Consider the following 21,129-nt stretch of genomic DNA (forward strand, 5'->3'; position numbering starts at 1 on the left):
ACAAGAATGTCCAGCACCCAAGCAAACATATCACATTGATTATATATATTAAGGTCAAATACTATACACATTAGAAAATTGTTGGAAGATTTGGTTATTTTCTCAAGTTGTGATATGAAGAACACCCACAAACTTCCTCATTAATCTGTTTTTCCTCCCTACTTCTTTCTGCACACTATAGTCATTCCCTCCCTCTCTAAAAAACTCTCATTTTGGGCCCTCCTCCCTTTCACTTTCACAGACTACTTGCCACCCAGCAAGATGGAGCAAGAACGAACAGGAAAATACATATTCAGTTTGGCTATATATACTTCAGTAAACACACACATTTGCACTCAAGACCTAGCATGGGCATTTTGCAAAATGTAAGGTTTCTGGTACACTTCATTGCTACAAATCAAACCAGTTACCATAAAATGGCTTTGGAAGAGATCCCGCATACATTTAAATTGTGTAAGAACAGGGGATCATAGATCATTCTGAAATGTATTTCAGTGTATCCCATGGAAAACCAAGGTAAAAGTGCAACCTTCTTTTGTCACCTTGAAAACCACAATGATTTTTTAAAAAAATATCCAGTTCATAGAAATTATTAACTGTAACTGTAGTGACCCCAAAGGCTTTATGAGTTGAAAAGAATGTGTTTATTAAGTATCTAATTGTGCTGTTGAAAGAAAAACCTTCATCAGGGTCCAGTCCAAGCAGGGGATAAACAAAATGGAGACTGCTTTAGAAAGAAGGTTCTAGTTTACTGAAGAGCAAAGCCAGACAAAAACATGGCTCTGGGAAAGCTGACCACATGTTGCCGGGAGTGGTGGGTTTTACCTTCCTGGGCTTTTGTGTTTGGAGTTGTTCCTGTTTGAGGCTTTGTATTTCCTGTGTCATGTACTTTGACCTGAATCTGAGTGTGCCTTTCTGGTATTCTGATGGGGGACTGACTTCCCACAGTGCTAAACATCCATTTATAAATGCAGACCTAAACACACTTGATTGAAAGCAAGGCACCTTGAAACTCTGACCATCCTGCCTTTTCAAATAGCTGCTACACTGCAAAGCTTGACTACTAACCTAGTTACAATTTCCTGTTCTTCCCTATCCCTTTAGCCGTTTCCATGCTATTCCACACAATACTCTATGGTCTTTCCATAAGTCTACATGATACACCTATGATAGTGCACTCATGATCTACACAGGTGATGCTGAGAAAAATGCAACGGATGGAAAAGATCTCTGAAATTGGGATATCTACTTTGCTCAGGGGGTTGTCTACAACCACAAGCCATCATTTGATACAAAATCTTCTGAAAATGTCTGTACTTCGTATAGAATTAAGATCCATTCTTGTATACAGGCGTGAAAATTATTTTTTTTAAAAAAATATTTGTTTTATTCCACTTAGCAAGCCATTTGTCACAAGAAATCCTATTTAAAATCCCTGAATATTAAAATGTTTCATGTTGCAGGATGAAACAATATTTCCTAAGATACAGCTAATTGTTAAATAATTATGTACAGAGAAGAATAAAGGATGAAAGAGGTTTCTTATGTGGAAAAGTTCATAAAATAACCTCTCTCAAGTATGGGTGTGCATTTTTATACCATACTCACTATATGCATACACAGTCTCATTATATTCAAATTAACTAGCATAAAATTCAAAACTACAGTTCCCCATGCTGTAGAACTACAGAGTTCTTCTCTGGGCTAAAGAGAGTAGATTTCTAGGCATATATACAATGGTAATATTAGTAGTATGAAGAATATTAGTAGTAGAATAGAAGACAAAGAATTAGAGAAGATCACAGTAGTAAGATGTAAAAATCAAAATTGAAAGATTATGGCATAAAGTGGTCATAGCAGTCAGCATACTAGGTGCCATAAAAAAATATTGGACCACACTTAAATCTGTGCATTGACAAAACTTCCTTCTATCAATTACAAAAGTCTACATTACTATTTAGAACCTCACTTATTCTATGCTAATACATTACAACTTGATTTTTTTGGAACAACTTTGGAACAACTGAATGCTTATGAAGACCAACAGCTAAAGAACTGGCAGCTATAATTTCACATTTTTGTGTATATAACAATAACAAGATCTCAGAGATTGTGCTTGAGAAGGAGAGCCAGACAATCTGCCCTCACCCTCCTTATACAATATGGAGGCTACGTAGCATTATCCCAGAAATCACTGTAGCTACTCCCAAAATGGCACCCACTTCTGAGATAACACCACACAGCCTTTGTGTAGGAAAGCCACAGCAGAGTGGTTGCTTCCCAAAGGAGATCTATGGAAAAGATAAGTGACTGAACATGATGAGGGGTGGGGAGGAGAGTGTGGGGACCAAGTGGGGCAGAATGGGTGGGCAAGACAGACTGGGGTATGTGTGCTGCAGCATCCCTGCAGTTAGTCATATTAATCAATTTTTATTATGGTCACAGAATAGCACAAAAGTTAAACATTAAAACAAAACAGGACTGAACAGAACTGAACAGGACAGGGTATAGTAACATTACAACTGATAGTGAAATCATCTGTGGGTGACCAAGGTCTGCCTAATTTTACAGACAGTGTAGCAAAACCTAGCTATGTTCAGAGAAACTGACCCAATAATACTAACTGTACTTAAAAGATACCAGAATTCCCAGGGTACCTTAATCAGATATGGTGTTATAAAATGAGTCCATGAGTCCTTATAAAGAGGGAAGTACAATAAGAGATGAGTTGTAGTTTCAATGGCCCCCTTGTCCACAGGGGGACAGTCTCAGCTCATATGGAACTTTTTAAAATCAGCCTTCCAAAACTGCTGTGGGCAGAGCATTACAACATGCTAGAATGCCCTTGCAATCAGTCATCAGTGTGACTGGACTGACAACTACTCAAATTTTGTTCATGGGAATGTGAGGGCGCTGCAGCGGCTGTAACTTTGGGCAGGGGTGGTTAGTCTCTTCATTCAGCGCCATAATTTTGAACAGTCGCTGAAACAAGAGTTATAAGTTGAGGACTACCTGTATACAGTGGTGGGATTCAGCCAGTTCGCACCATTTCAGCAGAACCGGTAGCTAATTTTTTGTCGCCCAGGCCCAGAATGGACTTCCGGATGCGGCAGATTTTCAGTTCCTTACAATAGTTTATTTTTAACTGGCAAGTATAGCTGAGTAATCTGTCACAATGAAGTGGCTTATATAACAAATATTGCACAATAAGCTTTCCTTCCATCACCCAGGGTCTTTGAACTATATACGTAGGACCACAATTCATAGAATTCCTATGGAAGATGGCATTCTGCAGATTGTAGTTCAAGGCATTTCAAAGTCCCTTGGCTGAGAAAGATTGAATTAGGCCATTGATGGATGACTATGTTAAACTAATAATAACGCAGTAAAATATAAAATGAACTAAATGTTCATTTAGTAAGTCCATTGCTCAGCATTACAAAAAGGCTGCCCCAGAAATCATGAGTCATAATACTTGCTAAATAAAACATCAGATGTGGAAATGAAGCCTGAAAATCTTTTTACACAGTCATGTTTTGCCTGAGAATTATTTTGTTAATGATGTGTAAGAACATCATGATACTTACAGAAGTAAAACCAAATTCACTTCCTCTCCACACAAAAGAATTAAAGTTGCTAATTCATGTGTGTAGGAAATCAGTCAGGAGAAAATGTTAACAGAAAGGAAGTCCACATGAAGGAACTGCAAGCTAGCTGTAATGATTCCCCCCCCCCTTAGTGTCAATTTCTTTCATCACTTTCAAGAATTGAACGGACATGAATTGTTGTAATTTTAAAAGAATTTCGTTAAAATATAACATTGCAAATAAAGGTACTGAATACAGTAAAATGTTATTTCATCACTTATCTGTTTTTTACATATTTCTCTCACTCAGATTTTAAGGAATGGTCTCTGAACCATGACTTAAGAGAACATCACAATGTAATGGTTCTAATAATGCAGAAATATGGCTTGGATTTTAGTGCACAAGCCTCAGCCCTTTGTAAGTTTCCTCCCCTCTCCATTTCTAGTAAAGCTATGAATGAATCACTTGCTAACTAAAGGTTTAACCTAGGGCCGTGGTGGCGAACCTATGGCACACGTGCCACAGGTGGCACGCACAGCCCTCTCTGTGGGCACGCGTGCCGCCCCCCCCAGTCCTAGGCCTTCAGCTGGGTTTTATAAAACCTTTTCCCTTTAGGCTCCACCGCCATGTAGAAAAAAAAGTTTCAATCAATCAATTTCAACTTCTCACGGGGAAAAAAAAGATCTCGCAAAGTTGGAATTGATTGATTGAACTTTTTAGTCCCACCCAATCTACCATTAGCACTGCAGCCACGCCCACCCAAAGGGCCATGCCCACCCAATGGGCCACACCCACCCAATGGGTCATGCCCGCCCAATGGGCCACACCCACCCAATGGGCCATGCCCACCCGGTACCTGACGATACATAAGTGGGTTTTGGGTTGCAGTTTGGGCACTCGGTCTCTAAAAGGTTCAACATCAATGACCTAGGGTAAACTTTGGGTTATCTATGGTTTTTCAAAACAGCCCAAGATTATTTATTCATTTAGATCTTTATACAATAAAAAAATGAAAGGGATAAAGTTCTCAAATACGCAAGTCATTTTATGAACTTAATAATATTAACAGAAAGCCACACAAATTCGAACAGACTGTAAGCTTTCTAGTTCCAATACTGTCCCATTCCTTGTCCTTCTTTGAAGTAATACATAGGAAACATTAATCAGAGTTGAGCCTAATTCAAAAACATTGATAAGCCACAGTTTGGTGAAAATGAAAGCAAAACCTTCTGATTTGCTTCTTATAGCCATCTATAAATAGAAAGTTGGGTACCTATGATTCTAAATTATGATGTAGCTCAGCTTCACACTGGGCGAGTGTGGCTTCCTTCTCATATTCAGTGCAAGTTTGACTTTAACAATAAACTATTTTTAAAACACCATTTACTGAAAGGTGACAATTTTTTCACACAGCTTTTATTACATAAAACAAACATGAAAAAATGAGGATGGTTTAGGCACCCTCTGACTGAAGAACGACTCCAGTGCCATTATACTAACCCGATTCTTTTTTAAAGAGAAATCATTTGCTTTTTAGCGCAAGATTTTCTTTTTCCAGCTTTCTGTTTCAACACAGGCATAAACCAGTATTTTGAGAGCTTAAATAAAACCTTGACAAAACATATTCACTAAATGCTGCTTCAAAAAAATTCAGTCTCACACACACACACAGGCTCAGTGCATTCACTTCCTAGTGGGATGCTGATTTGATAGCCAGGAGCAACTAGTCTATATTCATATGGTCAGAGCTGTTTAAAGCCACCTACATAAATATAGTTCTCACACAGCAAGATGACATTTAAAATGTTCCTCAACCATACAAAAGATGAGTCCATCTCTTCTGCTATTCTTCCCTAGGGAATCAACATCTAGCATAGAGGCACTCAATTCCTGTCACTGATGGGAGATTTAATGAGAGTTATTCCCTTTTTCTTCCTCTTGAGAGGAAAATGGGCACTTGGAGACCTTGAATTTTTCAAACCAGGCTTACAAACAGCATAATTCAACCAAGGCCCAAATGTTTTAGTTTAGCAATCATGAACCAGATATAGCATACAGGACTATATACAGAAAGGCTTCTTTTAATCTCAACCTTATTTCTCCGTGGCAGTGAGTCTTGTTCATCCTCCCATGAACAGTTACAGTACAAGCTAAAACTGGAAAAAGCAACTTTCATAAGCAACTTTAAATCTTTTGATCAAGGGAATGTCTCCCCTCAAGGATTAAAGGGTTGCAAAACTGAAATAAAAGAAGATTTGTAACCCCAATGCCTTTAACAGCAGAGGTCCCAAAGACATTTCAATGGTGTCCAACAGTCTCACTTACTCAGGTGACTACTGTATTTTAATAAACTAATAACTGGGTGGGTTGGAGGAAGACAGCTGGAAAGATGGATGGAAAGATAGAGAGATAACAAGATAGAGATACTAGCATGTTACAAAGTCAAGTAACAACCCCCATATGTCTTACAAGGTAGCTCACTTGCTTTAAAGAGGGCTTATCTGTCTAGAAAATAGGGGGGAAAATGAGCTGAGCAACAACCTGGAATGACCCAATCAGTTCCCTTCAGGTAAATAAGTGTTATCACTGACATGTTATTAAACAATTTGTCTTTCAAAATTCTGGAAATCTCTCAACCGCCCCTAAACTAATGTACATGTGATAGAAAAAGCTATTTTCTTCACAATTCAGAAAGCCCAGTTCAAAGATAAACCTAAGAAAATAATTAACTGTACTGGAGTTTTAAGCATCTTAGATGTCAGATCAAGTTACCAACCAGAAAGACAAAAGTGGATTTTGACAGCTAAATGATCAAAATACAAATGACAAAAAAATTTACTACCATCAAACTTGAAAGGAGAAAGGAAAATGTAATAAGATGACAGGCAAAGGACGCCCTTTGCTTGGTATTTAAAGGAGCCAGGTTGTAATCTCAAACACTTCTGTAGTTTCCATGCATCCTGGCTTAACAGTGGCCAAGTTCAATGATAGGAATCCAAAAGATAGGGGGGAAAAATACCTGGCAAAGGAACAGTTTCTCAGGGGAACAAACAGGGAAGTTAGGGAATGAGGAGATCATTCCAGTTTTATTAGGAGTTGGCATTAAAGCCTTCAAGAGAATGCCCTAAGGAAGTGCAGAGAACTCAAAAACTTGTTTTTGTGGGAGAACATTTCATATTTCATATCATAATTACTGCTATCATTGTCATCAGAGATAGCAAGAGCACCTTCTTGGGTTAAGCAAGAGTCTGTTTAATAGTGTGGAAGGGGGCAGGGAGACAGAGTGGCAATAGCATTTCCTTAAGGGGGCAGCACAGAGCAACCTACACAGGCCTATTTCGACAACAGCACAAACGGGGACACTTACCAGATGAAAAACTGAAGGGAAGGGGAGGCAGGGAAAACTAATATACATGATTTTTAACATGAGGCTCCAAAGACCCTGACTGAGGAACCTCAAAGACTCATACACAACTTTAAGGTTATTTACTGGTTAGACTAAGAACAAGTCATCCTGAAAGATCTGCACAGTTTTAAATTAAATTAAGTGATCCCCTGGCTTTAAAAAAATGTTCCACCAAGAAAAATAAAGAGTCAGGGCTATTCCAGATTAAAAAGTTCATTTTACATTCTCTGTCTCGCTATGGGAACTCCAGACCCATCTAATAAACCCAGAAGAAAGTCCCATTCAATCCACATTATTCCAATGCTGGTTTCTTTTAAAATATTGTTAGATGTTAACAAGCATGTTCTCTAGAATAGAACATTGCTTTTCTAAGGCTTCCCAAATCAATGCTAATCTATGTATCTATCTTCACAGCATCACAGCATTTTAGTATTATATCAAAGGGCCAGCATGGACAGTAATGCCAATCTCACCTTTAATAGAGCTATACAACTTCTTTCATTCATGTTTGCTTGTATTCAACTGATTTCTATCCCATTTTTATTTCGGGACTTAAAGTGGGACACACGGCACTCCCTTCTCCTGACTTTCTTCCCCACAATCACCCTGTATAGTGGAGAGAGAACGAACAGTCTAAGGTGGCTGAGGGCAGACTAGCAAATTGGGCCTTCCTGCCTCAAGTCTATCTCTTAATTGCTATACATCACCTACTTTGTACCATCCTTCACTTTGCATCCCATTCCATCCAAAGAGGCAATGAAATTGTTGAATTCAGCCTTTCAGAAAAAAACTGAAGTAAAATTAATAAAGTAAAACTTTTCTTGTTGAATATAGTATTAATTTTCAACCCAAGGTTTGGAGATTGTAGCTCAAATGTAGATCAACTGCTCCCTCTACAGAAAATATTGTATTACAACATCAGGAAAATGATCTGAAATCCTCTGGGACCTTCTAATAAGATACATGTGCTCTACTGAAGCAAAGCTATTAAAACCGTAGGTGTTCTTCTCTTCCTAAATTACATTTGAAACCACCGAGATGTAAATAGATGAGCCAATGAATTTTCCAGAGCTTTCTAAACAGTTGAGTGAAAACATGTTAGATAATATATTACCAAGCAGAATCCATGTCTTGCACAGAAAACAAAATCTGAATTTCAATTTGAAATCAAGCATATTATCATTGAAACTAGCACTGATTTATCATTAAAAACCTGTTTGATATACTCACATTCTCTCACCTGTTTTGACAACTCAAATAGTATTTTAAAAAAAGCCCTTCCTAAAAAGTTTAGAACGTGAAATATCAAGAATCAACCAAACATGACTGCAATGGGAGGAAAGGAATTGGAATCACAGCCAGACCGTTGTGGGAGAGCAGTTTGTAAACCTCAGGAGGGGGAGTGGCAGAATACTTGTGAAGAATCCAGGGTCCAATTTGTGGTATTACTCATAAGACATGTTGATAATATTGTGGAGAGTAGGATACTCTATGAGGAGGAGTAGAGAAAAGTGCTTATGAGTGTTGAATAGAGACCGATGTTGCTGATGGCTCTTGTGAGATCACAAAGTTGGATAAAGTATCAAAACAGCCAGTGACAACCATGCATATCTAGACAATGTTGACTTTTCTACATGGGGAAAGAGAAGAAAAACTGTTTTTATAATCTTGTGAATCGTAGGAAAACTGCATGCATGTCTACACATATATTCCATTCCGATTGAAAGAGGTTGTTTTCAAATAAATATACCTAGAATTTTACCACAATAGTAGATAACCCATAATCTGTTGGGTCATCATTTCAGAGACATTTCCTTAAAAAAGGTAAAAGTAAAGGTTCCCCCGCACATGCGTGCTAGTCGTTTCTGACTCTAGGAGCCGGGGCTCATCTCCGTTTCAAAGCCGAAGAGCCAGCGCTTGTCCGAGGACATCTCCGTGGTCATGTGGCCGGCATGACTAGACACCAAAGGCGCACGGAACGCTGTTACCTTCCCACCGTAGTGGTCCCTATTTTTGTACTTGCATTTTTACGTGGTTTCAAACTGCTAGGTTGGCAGAAGCTTGGACGAGTAACAGGCGCTCACTCTATTACACGGCACTCGGGATTCGACCCGCCAAACTGCCGACCTTCTGATCGACAAGCTCAGCATCTTAACCCACTAAGCCACCGCGTCCCTTATTATTTCCTTACTAACAGAGAAACAGAATGACCAACACAGGCCAAAGAATCAGTGGGAGTGAAAGCAATTTCCAGCTTCCTGTCGGCTTCCCCATCGACTTTGCTTGTGGGAAGCTGGCAAGGGAGAGTTGGAAACTTCCTTCCTATCTTCCTCCCTCCCTATGTAATAGAGATAATTAGTAAGAATGTGTAATAATAAACAAAATAAATAGATAAGGATAAGAATAAATAATAAATGTAAGTATCTGAGGGGTCCTTGGTGCTTTCTGAGCTTGCTTGTTTTCTTGCAGATATTTCATTATCCTAACTGGGTAACATCATCAGTGCGGTAAATATTAAGTATTTAATAAGTAAGGATAGAGATGTTAAAGAGAAATTATGATTCTCTTTAAAATAAGATCTGTGAGCAGAATTATGTCATCAATATTTTAAAATAAATCTCATTTTGTAGCAGTCATACTGAGGACATACTAGATAAACCTGTCTGAGGAAGCCACTGTTCTGCTTAAACCAGAGGTAGGCAACCTCAGCTCTTTTATGACTCAGAAATTCTGGGAGTTGAAGTCCATGAGTCATAAAAGAGCCGAGGTTGCCTACCCCTGGAACTATTCTGCCTAAATAAATTGAGATGTGAGGTTATTGGTGGTCTCTGAGGCTGGCTTTTTTCTTACAGACATTTCATTACCTAACTATCATCAGTGTTAGATTGTGCTAAATTGGTATATTAATTCTATGAATGCCTGAATTTCTGCTAAATTGGGATATTAATTCTATGAACGTCTGAATTTCTACGCTGAACTACTAGTCCACATAAGTTTACCGACCAACAATTATAACAATTTCTGGACTCTCAATAGACAATCGATTGGTAGTCACAAGGCTCCAAAGAAATCAGGTTTCCATCAGATTAACATTTCTTCTTACATCACTCCTGTCATCACATGAGCTGTTTGTATGACTCAGTGGTCTGCAAGCCACAACATGGTTTGGACCTTTGCCATAAAATTAGCTCATCTCTTCTGGGAAACTAAAATGACAACAGAAGTCTATCCCTGACCAAATGTGGTCCTTGGTGGAAATTAAGGCAGTAGCTCATGGACAAGACTGAATGTTGACAGAATATCAATAGATTGTCCAACCTTTCTATTAAGAGTGCTGGAAGGTATCCACACTTTCAGTATCATGCAAATAAAACTTTACTCATTCACACTAGTAACCCAGAGGCACTTGTTAACCATGGAGAAAAAGTCTTGAGGAGCAATTGTTAATTATCATTTGATGTGGGTAAGCTTATATCATAGTTTAAACTACAGTGAGTGGCATATGATCCCAATTTCAGTGAATTGGACAAAATCTTTGAAAGCTGCCTAAAAGCAAAAGCAAAAGTTTTCCCCCACCAAAGACAACTCTGATAGAGGTTGTTTTTTTTTTAGCAGGAAGTATTGAGATAGATTTCCAACAATTGAACAATTTTCCATTTAGAACTAATATATCCCCAAGTACATCAAGGAGGAAATTTTATGCTTTTCTTTCTACAGCCTCTCTGGGAAGCAACAAGGAGATAGGTCTTTTGAGTGATAACAGAAGTTTGCAATTGCCTCAGCTACCTGAATCTTCAGCAGTTTAGGAACTGAAACTGGATTAACATGTTAAAAAATCATGCAATAATAAATTCTCACAGCCAAGCATTTGTCACCTTGCTCTGGTTATCACCAGAGCCACATTTTTGGAAGTACCCGTAATGTTGTCATTAGAAAAGTTTTAAATGCAGTCAAATGAGGAAATATAAATGCCAGTTGGGTTGCTCTACCCTCTATCTTTCAATGACTTAATTGCATGTAATACTTAAGTTAAATGCTTCAAGCCGCTAACTACAGCTACTCCACTAAACATAGAAGTATTCTGAAATAAACCACTTTGGAAGTTCAAAATCCAAGAATTTCCATATTACAATAACCTTATGCCAATACCAGTTGTAAGGAAAATGTAAGCTGTAGTCAGCAAGGACTGAATGCACCATACTCACAGGAAACTCAATGCTTCTAAATATTTGCCTTCTTAATATAATGGGGACTGAACGCCCTCAAGATTTCCTATTGATTTAACAATTAGTAAAATTACATAATGGTATAAATTATTAATACTCAGGATCACCAACATGTTTCTTTCAAGCATCAGGCTAGAGTATGACTGAGCAACATAAATATAAACTCTAATATTTAACTCTGAGACGCTAACAGAGGGTTAATAGTAGCTGCTCTCATTAAAAGCTGCAAAAGGAGACATGAAGGATTGCATATAGCCTTTAGTAAAGTAATACAAATTGACCACCCATTGTGCAATTACTCCCAAGACAATAAAAATCAAGTGTTCTCTGAAAGATTTACACAGCTGACATGGGAAAACGGCAAAAGGAGAACAGAGATTTCATTCAAATAATGGCTATCTTTTCACAGGGTATTTTTTTGCTTGCAAAAACATTATTTGAAAATGACAAAACTTTCGGCTGCAAGCAAAGATGCTTTTCACATGCAGAAAGGCATGTTCATCTCATGAGCCCCCACAGGCGGAACAAGGGAGGATTGTCAAATTTTAAAAATCACTCTTTTGTACAGGTGTCATAATGTTGCACATAAGTAGGTGAATGGTGGAGCTTGTATTATGCTGTGACAATATACTTTTATCATGCTGACAAAACCTCTATATACTGTGGGTGACTCTAAATCAATACAGGTAGCCCCTGGGTTAATTAGGATCAGAATTTCTGTCACTAAATGATAGAAGACATCAATTGACTGCACCGCTTAGCGATGGCAATCTTTGCATTCCCCATTACGGTTACTGGGCAAGGATTGTGGATTGTTAATGAGGACTTCCTCAGAATTTCCTGCCGGCTTCCAACAAGCAAAGTCAATGGAGAAGTCAGCAGGAAGTTGCATGTCCCAGGCATCTTACAAGGAGATAAATAGCGCTTAGCACTTAGACTTATATACCGCTTCACAGCCCTCTCTAAGTGATTTACAGAGTCAGCCTATTGCCCCCAACAATCTGGGTCCTCATTTTACCAATCTCGGAAGGATGGAAGGCTGAGTCAACTGTGAATGTGGTGAGGTTCAAACTGCTGAACTGCTGGCAGCCAGCAGTCAGCAGAAGTAGCCTGTAGTACTGCATTCTAACCACTGCACCACTACAGCTACTGCCTGATGGGGAAGGGTGCAGAAGGGGGCATGGATGGCCAATGCAGCACAAGTACTACAGTGCCAGAGGTGACTGCTGCCAGGTGCCTAAGGATAAGGAGGTAACTGCTGCCGGTAGGGGAGAGATGCTGTAGTTACCATAGCATGCTCCTCAGGGGGAAAAGCCACAAGAGTGAGAACAAATTAACAGAGCAGCTTGTCACCTTCCCTGCTAGCTTCCCCATTGACTTTGCTTGTGGGAATCGGCAGAGGTCAGAAATGGTGATCTCATGATATGTGATGCTACAGCCATCTTAAATAGGAGCTGGTTGCCAAATGCTTGGCTGGTGATCATGTGACTATGGAGGTCCTGGGACAGTCAGAACTCTAAGGGCTGGTCATAAGTGCCACTCATTCAGCACCTTCATAACTTCCAATAAGTCACTGTATGAGTGGTCATTAATTGAAGACTACCTGTATATATCAGGCTTCTTTTGTATTTTCAGCAAAACAAGGGTTTCACTTCCCAGAAAGAAGCAAAATTATATAAACTATGATAGAAACAATCAGTTGTAATACTACATGATTTTTTCCCAGAACCACAAGACTTCTACTACTTGTTCTATCACATAAAAAAATAAGATCCTTATTCATTGAAATTTGAGAATAGGTTGAGGTAATTTCTCCCCTCCCATTCATTGCTCCCAGCAGTGAAGTCTTTGTAGAACAGTTTTAGTGTCTATCATCTCTCTACTCATGGTTGTTACGATCCAGTCCATTACTGCATTTTACCAATAGCTGACTGAACTAACAGTACAATCAATTTTATTCTTTGGCTGGTCACAAATATAGTTTGCTTTTATGATGATAATTTGCAGTCACAGGCCTCTCCCTGAATTTATATATACTCTTATCTTTAGACAGTCACATAATTAGTGGGCTGAAATAACACTATCATTTGTTATGCTAGCCTGACACCAAAGGGAAATATATTAGAATCATTTAGCAGTATATTTCAATATAAGAAAAAAAATCTATTAATACAAGATTTGCTCCCATAAAATCCAACTGGAGCTATTTTATATATTGGTTTTCTGCCTACATCAATCATAAACTTACTTTGATAACCAATTTGTCCAAAGTCATGGTAGCCTCTTTAATTGATCATGAAACCTGTAAGATAAACAAAAAGAGGTATTACTTTAGGAAACCTGCAGTGATTAGGGACTCTGAACCCTACATACCATAATGTCAAACTTGAGAAGAATGCTGTGTTAGTGAATGTGAATAATTTGGTTTTTCTTTTTACTTTGTAGCTTAGTACAAATGTACAATTAGGCACAGAATATATGTAATATGTTTAACTAAATTGCTTGGGGTTTAAAATTATTTCCGCAGATCAATTCATTTTTTTGCAATTATTGTGACAGAGTATGGAAAATAGCACATTTCTAACATTTATGGTCAAGGTCCCAGCCATATAATTATTTATCAGGATAATGGGAAAAATACTACTCTAGTATTTCCCAACCATGACACTTCTGATAAATTGTCAGCAATGGCAATTTTATCCAAAGATGGAAAACCCAAGTGCCACCTAAGTCTTCTTGTAGGAAATACATATTGTCAAAGGTATATTTTTCCCTACTGAGAATGCATATTTATTTATGTTACGGTTGTCAGAACCTTCCTAGCTGGATTCCATTTGCTTCACCATCATAAATGTAAACTGCTCTGATTAAGAAAGGATTAAACAGGGAAAAAAATACTACCTATAATTGAAGAACACTTCTGATCAAAGCTTCTGTTTAAAAAGGGAACATTGAAAATAATGTTATAGTTAACAAAATTTCAGGATTGACTTACTGTTGCTAGATTAATTTATGATTTAAATCTACTATTCTGTCTGCTTGATAATATGATTATCAAGTGGACGTTGAAGCTCAGAAGTTCAAATTATACGAGGGGACAAAGGCAGGGAGCTTCAGACTGATGTCAATCTCTGTTTGGGTGCTCTCTTATTCTGAGTAAGAACTCTGCCTCATGAGAGCAGTTTTATGCTTTAAACATCTCTGGAGCCTCCCTCTAAATCACCGATGTCAAACTCGATCACATCACGTGATGTATCGTGACGTATCACAACGCTTTTTTACCTTTGTGGAACCAGAGTGGACGTGGCCTGCGTGTGATGCATCCAACCTGCAGGTTGCCAGTTTGACAACCCTGCTCTAAATGGAAGGAGGAGGAACCAGCAGGGGACATGACAGTGAGGTCTTGTAATGGTAGGTGGGAATGACCTTGAGACAGGAGGGAGAGTGGCAGACTAACTAACAGGCATGCAAAAAATATCTCAACCCACAGAAGTAGGGAGGGTGTGGGAGACGTTTTCAAGAAGGCAAAAGGAGAAAAGGGGAGTAACACTTTCAGACTCGCATATATTATAATGCAACCTTATAATAACGATAGAACTAGTATTCCTGGTTGTGCTTCTTATCTTGACTACCTTGTAGGGTTTACAGGCATGGCTGTCACACCTAATGCCACACTCTCTTCAAGTAACAGAACACCCACAAAATAAGCGTCACATGAACCGTTACAATTTTCATCTGTTCACTGAACTCACCTAAGCCAGGCTAAACCAAAATATTGGAAAAAGAAATCAGAAAAACACAATAGACACTTCCTCCACGTTACTGGCAAGAGAATTAAACAGAATTACACACATCAAGGCAATTAAATTCAACTCAAGCAAGTCTTTACCTTAATGCACAATATTAAAGTGAGGCCTTTCTCACCACTGGCAGAGAAACCAATTCCAGGTTCAAATACTCTATCCCAGGGCTTTTCAACCAGTGGTACGGGTACCACTTGTGGTACATTGGCACCTGGTAGGTGGTACGTGACCATCCTAGAAAAGTGGTAGCAGGGGAGGGGAATGAGCTGAACTGGTGGCAGCACGGCACAAGCCTGAGCGAGAGATGGCTGGAGCTGCAGGGCTGTCAGGGCTCAGCGGAAGCTCCAGGATCAGCGCCAGGCTCCAGCTGGAGCTTGGCACTGATCCTGGTGCTTCTGCTGAGCCCAAAAGAAGCACCAATCAGCTGTAATTATTATTATTATTATTATTATTATTATTATTATTATTATTATTATTATTATTATTATTATTATTATTATTATTTGTATACCGCCCTTCTCCCGAAGGACTCAGGGCGGTGAACAGGGCAATACATATTAAAAAACAAGATACACAAATTAAAAACGATTAAACAAATGCCCATGAATAAATTAAAACACATTAAAAAATAGATTAAAACAGATTAATAAAACCCAACCCCATCCCATCAGGCCAGGCCAGCTTGTTCGAAAAGGTAGGTTTTGAGATCGCGCCGGAAGGAGCGGAGGTCAGGCGCCATCCGGAGCTCGACCGGAAGATGGTTCCATAAATCCAGCGCACCCACAGAGAACGCCCTCCCCCTGGGGGTCACCAGTCGATATTTTTTGACCGGTGGCACCTGAGGAGGCCCTCTCTGTGGAAACGTACTGGGCGGAGGGAAGTTGACGCCGGCCGCAGGTGCTCCCCAAGGTATTCCGGACCCATGCCATGTAGGGCTTTGTAGGTCATTACCAACACCTTGAATCTCACCCGGAAGACAACTGGAAGCCAATGCAGCTCGCGGAGCAGAGGTGTAACATGGGAGTGTCGGGAAACTCCCAACACAACTCTCGCGGCTGCATTCTGTACCAGCTGGAGCCTCCGAGTGGTCTTCAAGGGTAGCCCCATGTAGAGAGCGTTGCAGTAGTCCAGACGAGAGGTCACGAGGGCGTGAGTGACTGTACGTAAGTCATCCCGGTCTAGATAGGGCCGCAACTGGCACACCAGGCAAACTTGGGCGAAGGCCCCCCTAGTCACAGCTACTATATGATCTTCTAGAGAAAGCTGTGAATCTAGGAGGACTCCCAAGTTGCGAGCCCTATCTACTGTAATGTTGCAGCATCTCCAGGGTCTTGTGATTTACATTCAGATGCTTGGCAACTGATTCATATTTATGATGGTCACAGTGTCCCAGGGACATGTGAAATGACCAAAACCTGCTGCAACCACCCAGCACACAGGGGGAATAAAAACCAACCCCCCCACCCCATCCCCGCTGCCAATCCTCAACAGAAATGCTCACAACAATGAAAAGTTCGGACAGGAGGAAGAGTGCCGCTGGGCGGGCAGGCAGGTGTCTTGCTCGGCTGTGGCTTGGGGGGGCACTTTTTTCAGTGCCATTGTAACTTCAAACAGTCACTAAGTGAACTGTTGTAAGTTGAGGACTACCTGTACTTCATCACTTTTTTCCTTTTTTGTTTTTGTTTGGGTCATCACATTTTTGACACCTTGCTAGGCGACTGGTGGTACTCAGATGTTGCCATATCCTAAAAGTGGTACAATGGGTGAAAAGGTTGAAAAGCCCTGCTCTATCCTGTATCATTTATTACTTTTAAAAAATCTTTTCTTGGAGGTCCCCATTTGCCCTGAATCAAGCTTAAGACCAAGGGGGGAAAAATGAAAACACACATAAACACACATACACAGGCCACTCATCAGAGAAACAAAAATACTTTCTACATTCCTCAATTCCTGGGAAAAAATACAGAGAATTTTTTATTACTTATTTCTGCATTCAATACTTAGCTGTCTGACGAAGGGTGAGTACTATGTAATTAAAAGCAAATGTTTCCAGAATTTAAAATCAAACAGAAAAGGATAAAAGCTCGTTGAGATAAGCTCTGGAATAAAGAGCAAAGGAAAGAGTCAGAAGCAAACTATTGAGGTAGAATTTAGACATTAAAAAAACCCCTTTCCATATAGAAACTAACTCTCTAAAGAAGAACACTTAGAGCTCAGGGTTGAAATGAGAAGCTCTTGGTGCTCTCTGAATCTGGTTGTTTTCCTGCAGACATTTTATTACCCAAACTAAGTAACATCATTAGAGCTAGTGTCCAGTGCTAGCACTGATCATGTTACCTAGTTTGAGTAATGAAACGTCTGCAAGAAAAACTAAACAACCAAGCTAAGAGAGCACCAAGGACTCTTCAACTAACACTCTGTACCTATGTATGGCGCCCAATCTTCGCTCCTTTCGTCGCGATCTGAAAACATTCTTTTTCGAACAAGCCGGCCTGGCCTGATGAGGGATTGGTGGGGGTTTTTATTGTTGTTTTTTATTGTTGTTTTAATATTGTATTTACTGTTTTTAGTGGGCATATATTTAATCCTTTTTTAATTTTTGTAACTTTGTATATTTTATTCTTGCCCTGTTCACCGCCCTGAGTCCTTCGGGAGAAGGGCAGTATATAAATATTATTAAATAAATAAATAAATAAAATAAATGTACATATGGACACATATATTTGAATTAGAATTAGAATTAGAATTCTATTGTACCTATAGAAAGGTGCAATTTGAAATCGAATGACCATACAAATACATGGTGTCTTACCAAAGATTTAGGTAGAATTATTCACAGATCTTGATATACTTTGAAGCAACTGCATATAGGCCTTTAGGAGCAAGATCTAAATTCAAGACGATAAAGTAATTATTAAGATTTAACACAAAGATCTGGATCAAAGAGCAGGAAGGGCATCTCCACAGTTTGAAACATGACTGTGAATCTTTAAATTCTAACCTATTTTAAGGCAAAGGGTACCTGCACTTGCAGTGCTTTCAGAAAGAAAATTAATTCCTAAAGCTGTCTAATTCTCCTACATTCCTCTTATATTGTAGGTGAGCAAATTCTGGGCAACATTTTTCAAAATGTGAGTTACTTTCAGTGGTAATGGAACCCAGGTCCATAATTCGCTATGCCATATAATTTTCTGACCGTAAGAAAGGCTGAGCGCCAAAGAATTGAAGCCTTTGAACTATGGTGCTGGAGAAGACTCCTGCGAGTCCCTTGGAATGCAAGGCGATCAAACCGGTCAGTCCTAGAGGAGATCAACCCTGACTGCTCTTTAGAAGGGCAGATCCTGAAGTTGAAACTCAAATGCTTTGGCCACCTAATGAGAAGGAAGGACTCACTGGAGAAGAGCCTAATGCTAGGAAAGGTTGAGGGCAAGAGAAGAAGGGGACGACAGAGAATGAGGTGGCTGGATGGAGTCACTGAAGCAGTAGGCGTGAGCTTAAAGGGACTCCAGAAGATGGTAGAGGTCAGGAAGGCCTGGAGGAACATTGTCCATGGGGTCGCAATGGGTTGGACATGACTTCACAACTAACAACAACAAACATAATTTTCTGACCAAGGACAAAGATCTCAGGAACGTAGGGAGAAATATCTATAGCAAGAACAAACAAGATTCTGTCTTTTGCGAGACTGTCTTTTCTTATTAACATATTTAAAATGTTATAAAGAACTAAATCTACATGCATATGTTGATAAGCATCACAAATCTGGTTATAAATTCACAAAGTATATGAAAACATTCTGTAGTGTGAAAATGTGGGTTCAGATTCCTCCAAGAAAAGCACTCTAAGCCAGGATCAGTTTCCAAAAAAAAGGATTTATTGTGGTCAGCTGAGGGTACCACTCCGAAGTAGGAATGCACACCAAAATGTTCAACAACTAAACTAAAATGACAACAGAAGTCTATCCCTGACCAAATGTGGTCCTTGGTGGAAATTAAGGCAGTAGCTCATGGACAAGACTGAATGTTGACAGAAGATCAATAGATTGTCCTACCTTTCTATTAAGAGTGCTGGAAGGTATCCACACTTTCAGTATCGTGCAAATAAAACTTTACTCATTCACACTAGTAACCCAGAGGCACTTGTTAACCATGGAGAAAAAGTCTTGAGGAGCAATTGTTAATTATCATTTGATGTGGGTAAGCTTATCTCATAGTTTAAACTACAGTGAGTGGCATATGATCCCAATTTCAGTGAATTGGACAAAATCTTTGGAAGCTGCCTAAAAGCAAAAGCAAAAGTTTTCCCCCACCAAAGACAACTCTGATAGAGGTTGTTTTTTTTAAGCAGGAAGTATTGAGATAGATTTCCAACAATTGAACAATTTTCCGTTTAGAACTAATATATCCCCAAGTACATCAAGGAGGAAATTTTATGCTTTTCTTTCTACAGCCTCTCTGGGAAGCAGCAAGGAGATAGGTCTTTTGAGTGATAACAGAAGTTTGCAATTGCCTCAGCTACCTGAATCTTCAGCAGTTTAGGAACTGAAACTGGATTAACATGTAAAAAAAATCATGCAATAATAAATTCTCACAGCCAAGCATTTGTCACCTTGCTCTGGTTATCACCAGAGCCACATTTTTGGAAGTACCTGTAATGTTATCATTAGAAAAGTTTTAAATTCAGTCAAATGAGGAAATATAAATGCCAGTTGGGTTGCTCTACCCTCTATCTTTCAACGACTTAATTGCATGTAATACTTAAGTTAAATGCTTCAAGCCGCTAACTACAGCTACTCCACTAAACATAGAAGTATTCTGAAATAAACCACTTTGGAAGTTCAAAATCCAAGAATTTCCATATTACAATAACCTTACAATGCAATACCAGTTGTAAGGAAAATGTAAGCTGTAGTCAGCAAGGAGTGAATGCACCATACTCACAGGAAATTCAATGCTTCTAAATATTTGACTTCTTAATATAATGGGGACTGAACACCCTCAAGATTTCCTATTGATTTAACAATTAGTAAAATTACATAATGGTAGAAATTATTAATACTCAGGATCACCAACATGTTTCTTTCGAACATCAGGCTAGAGTATGACTGAGCAACATAAATATAAACTCTAATATTTAACTCTGAGACGCTAACAGACGCTAACAGTTTCCAAAAAAAAAGGATTTATTGTGGTCAGCTGAGGGTACCACTCCGAAGTAGGAATGCACACCAAAATGTTCAACAACTTTTAATGAATTCCTACATCCTATTACACCTATGTACCACAACCTTTGGTAATGTTTATTAGTTTTTAATTCAGTCTGTACTTTATATGGGTTCTTAAAGTAATTTCTTCATTCTAAGTCTTGTTGTGTATGTCTTTTACCCTTTGATCTAATGGCAGTTCATATTTACCAACATGTACTGTATGGTGTTTTTCTTGCATAGCAGAATTAAAAAAAAATTCCCCTTCAATTCTTACCTGCCAGCAGAGCAAAGATTTGAGACTTCTCAATTCAGATTCTAATAGCAGCCAGATGATGCTGTAGAAGTCACCGATTTTCTTTTTGAAAAACTGTGAGAGAGAGAGAGAGAGAGAGAGAGAGAGAGAGAGAGAGAGAAGATAGTTAATTGAGATGCCTGAATCCTTGAGAGTTTCATATCAACTAGTACTCAAGAATACTGTGCCACAGAAAAGTGGAAAAAGTACCTGTTCTAAATCAAACTTCATGAAGTCATGCAACATGGCTTTCCTTCTTGCTATAGCAAAAGTCTCATTACAGAGGCCTCCAATTTTAAGCTGGGAGTTGCAACTTTCACAAAAAGGTCCTGAGGACTTGCAATTCATACAACTGCTATCTTAGGGGATCTAAAATGATTACAAAGCACTAATTTATAGACTTGTAACTGCTATCCTGAAAACCAGAAGCATGATCTCTGCTTTTCCTTCTTTTCCTGAGGATAATGAATGCACCAACCAATCATTTTCCTTTTTTTATAAAAGTTTATAGACCCCATTTGGGGGTCCAGAAGCATTCTTGAAAAATAAAGAAGGATCAGGCATTTTGCTCTGATAGGAAGCAAACCAGCTTTTTAATTTAATGCAAAA

General features: G+C 39.0%; 1 protein-coding gene across 2 annotated transcripts in view; it reads right to left on the minus strand.

Annotated features, from left to right (window-relative positions):
* Window positions 1–21,129, minus strand: part of SLX4IP (SLX4 interacting protein) — a 97,877-nt gene that overhangs the window by 65,838 nt on the left and 10,910 nt on the right. The window contains exons 2-3 of one of the 2 annotated variants that reach the window (XM_083369937.1): window positions 20,503–20,595; window positions 13,468–13,521 (exon numbers count right to left, since the gene is read on the minus strand). In XM_083369937.1, coding sequence (XP_083226063.1) covers window positions 13,468–13,494 — 27 coding nt within the window. In that variant the 5' untranslated portion in view covers window positions 13,495–13,521; window positions 20,503–20,595. Of the gene's footprint in view, window positions 1–8,233; window positions 8,423–13,467; window positions 13,522–20,502; window positions 20,596–21,129 lie in introns of those variants that run through there. The other variant, XM_083369938.1, reaches the window with a different exon arrangement.

This window comes from Vipera ursinii (assembly GCF_947247035.1).
Source record: "Vipera ursinii genome assembly, chromosome: 1".
Classification (NCBI taxonomy): Eukaryota; Metazoa; Chordata; class Lepidosauria; order Squamata; family Viperidae; genus Vipera; species Vipera ursinii.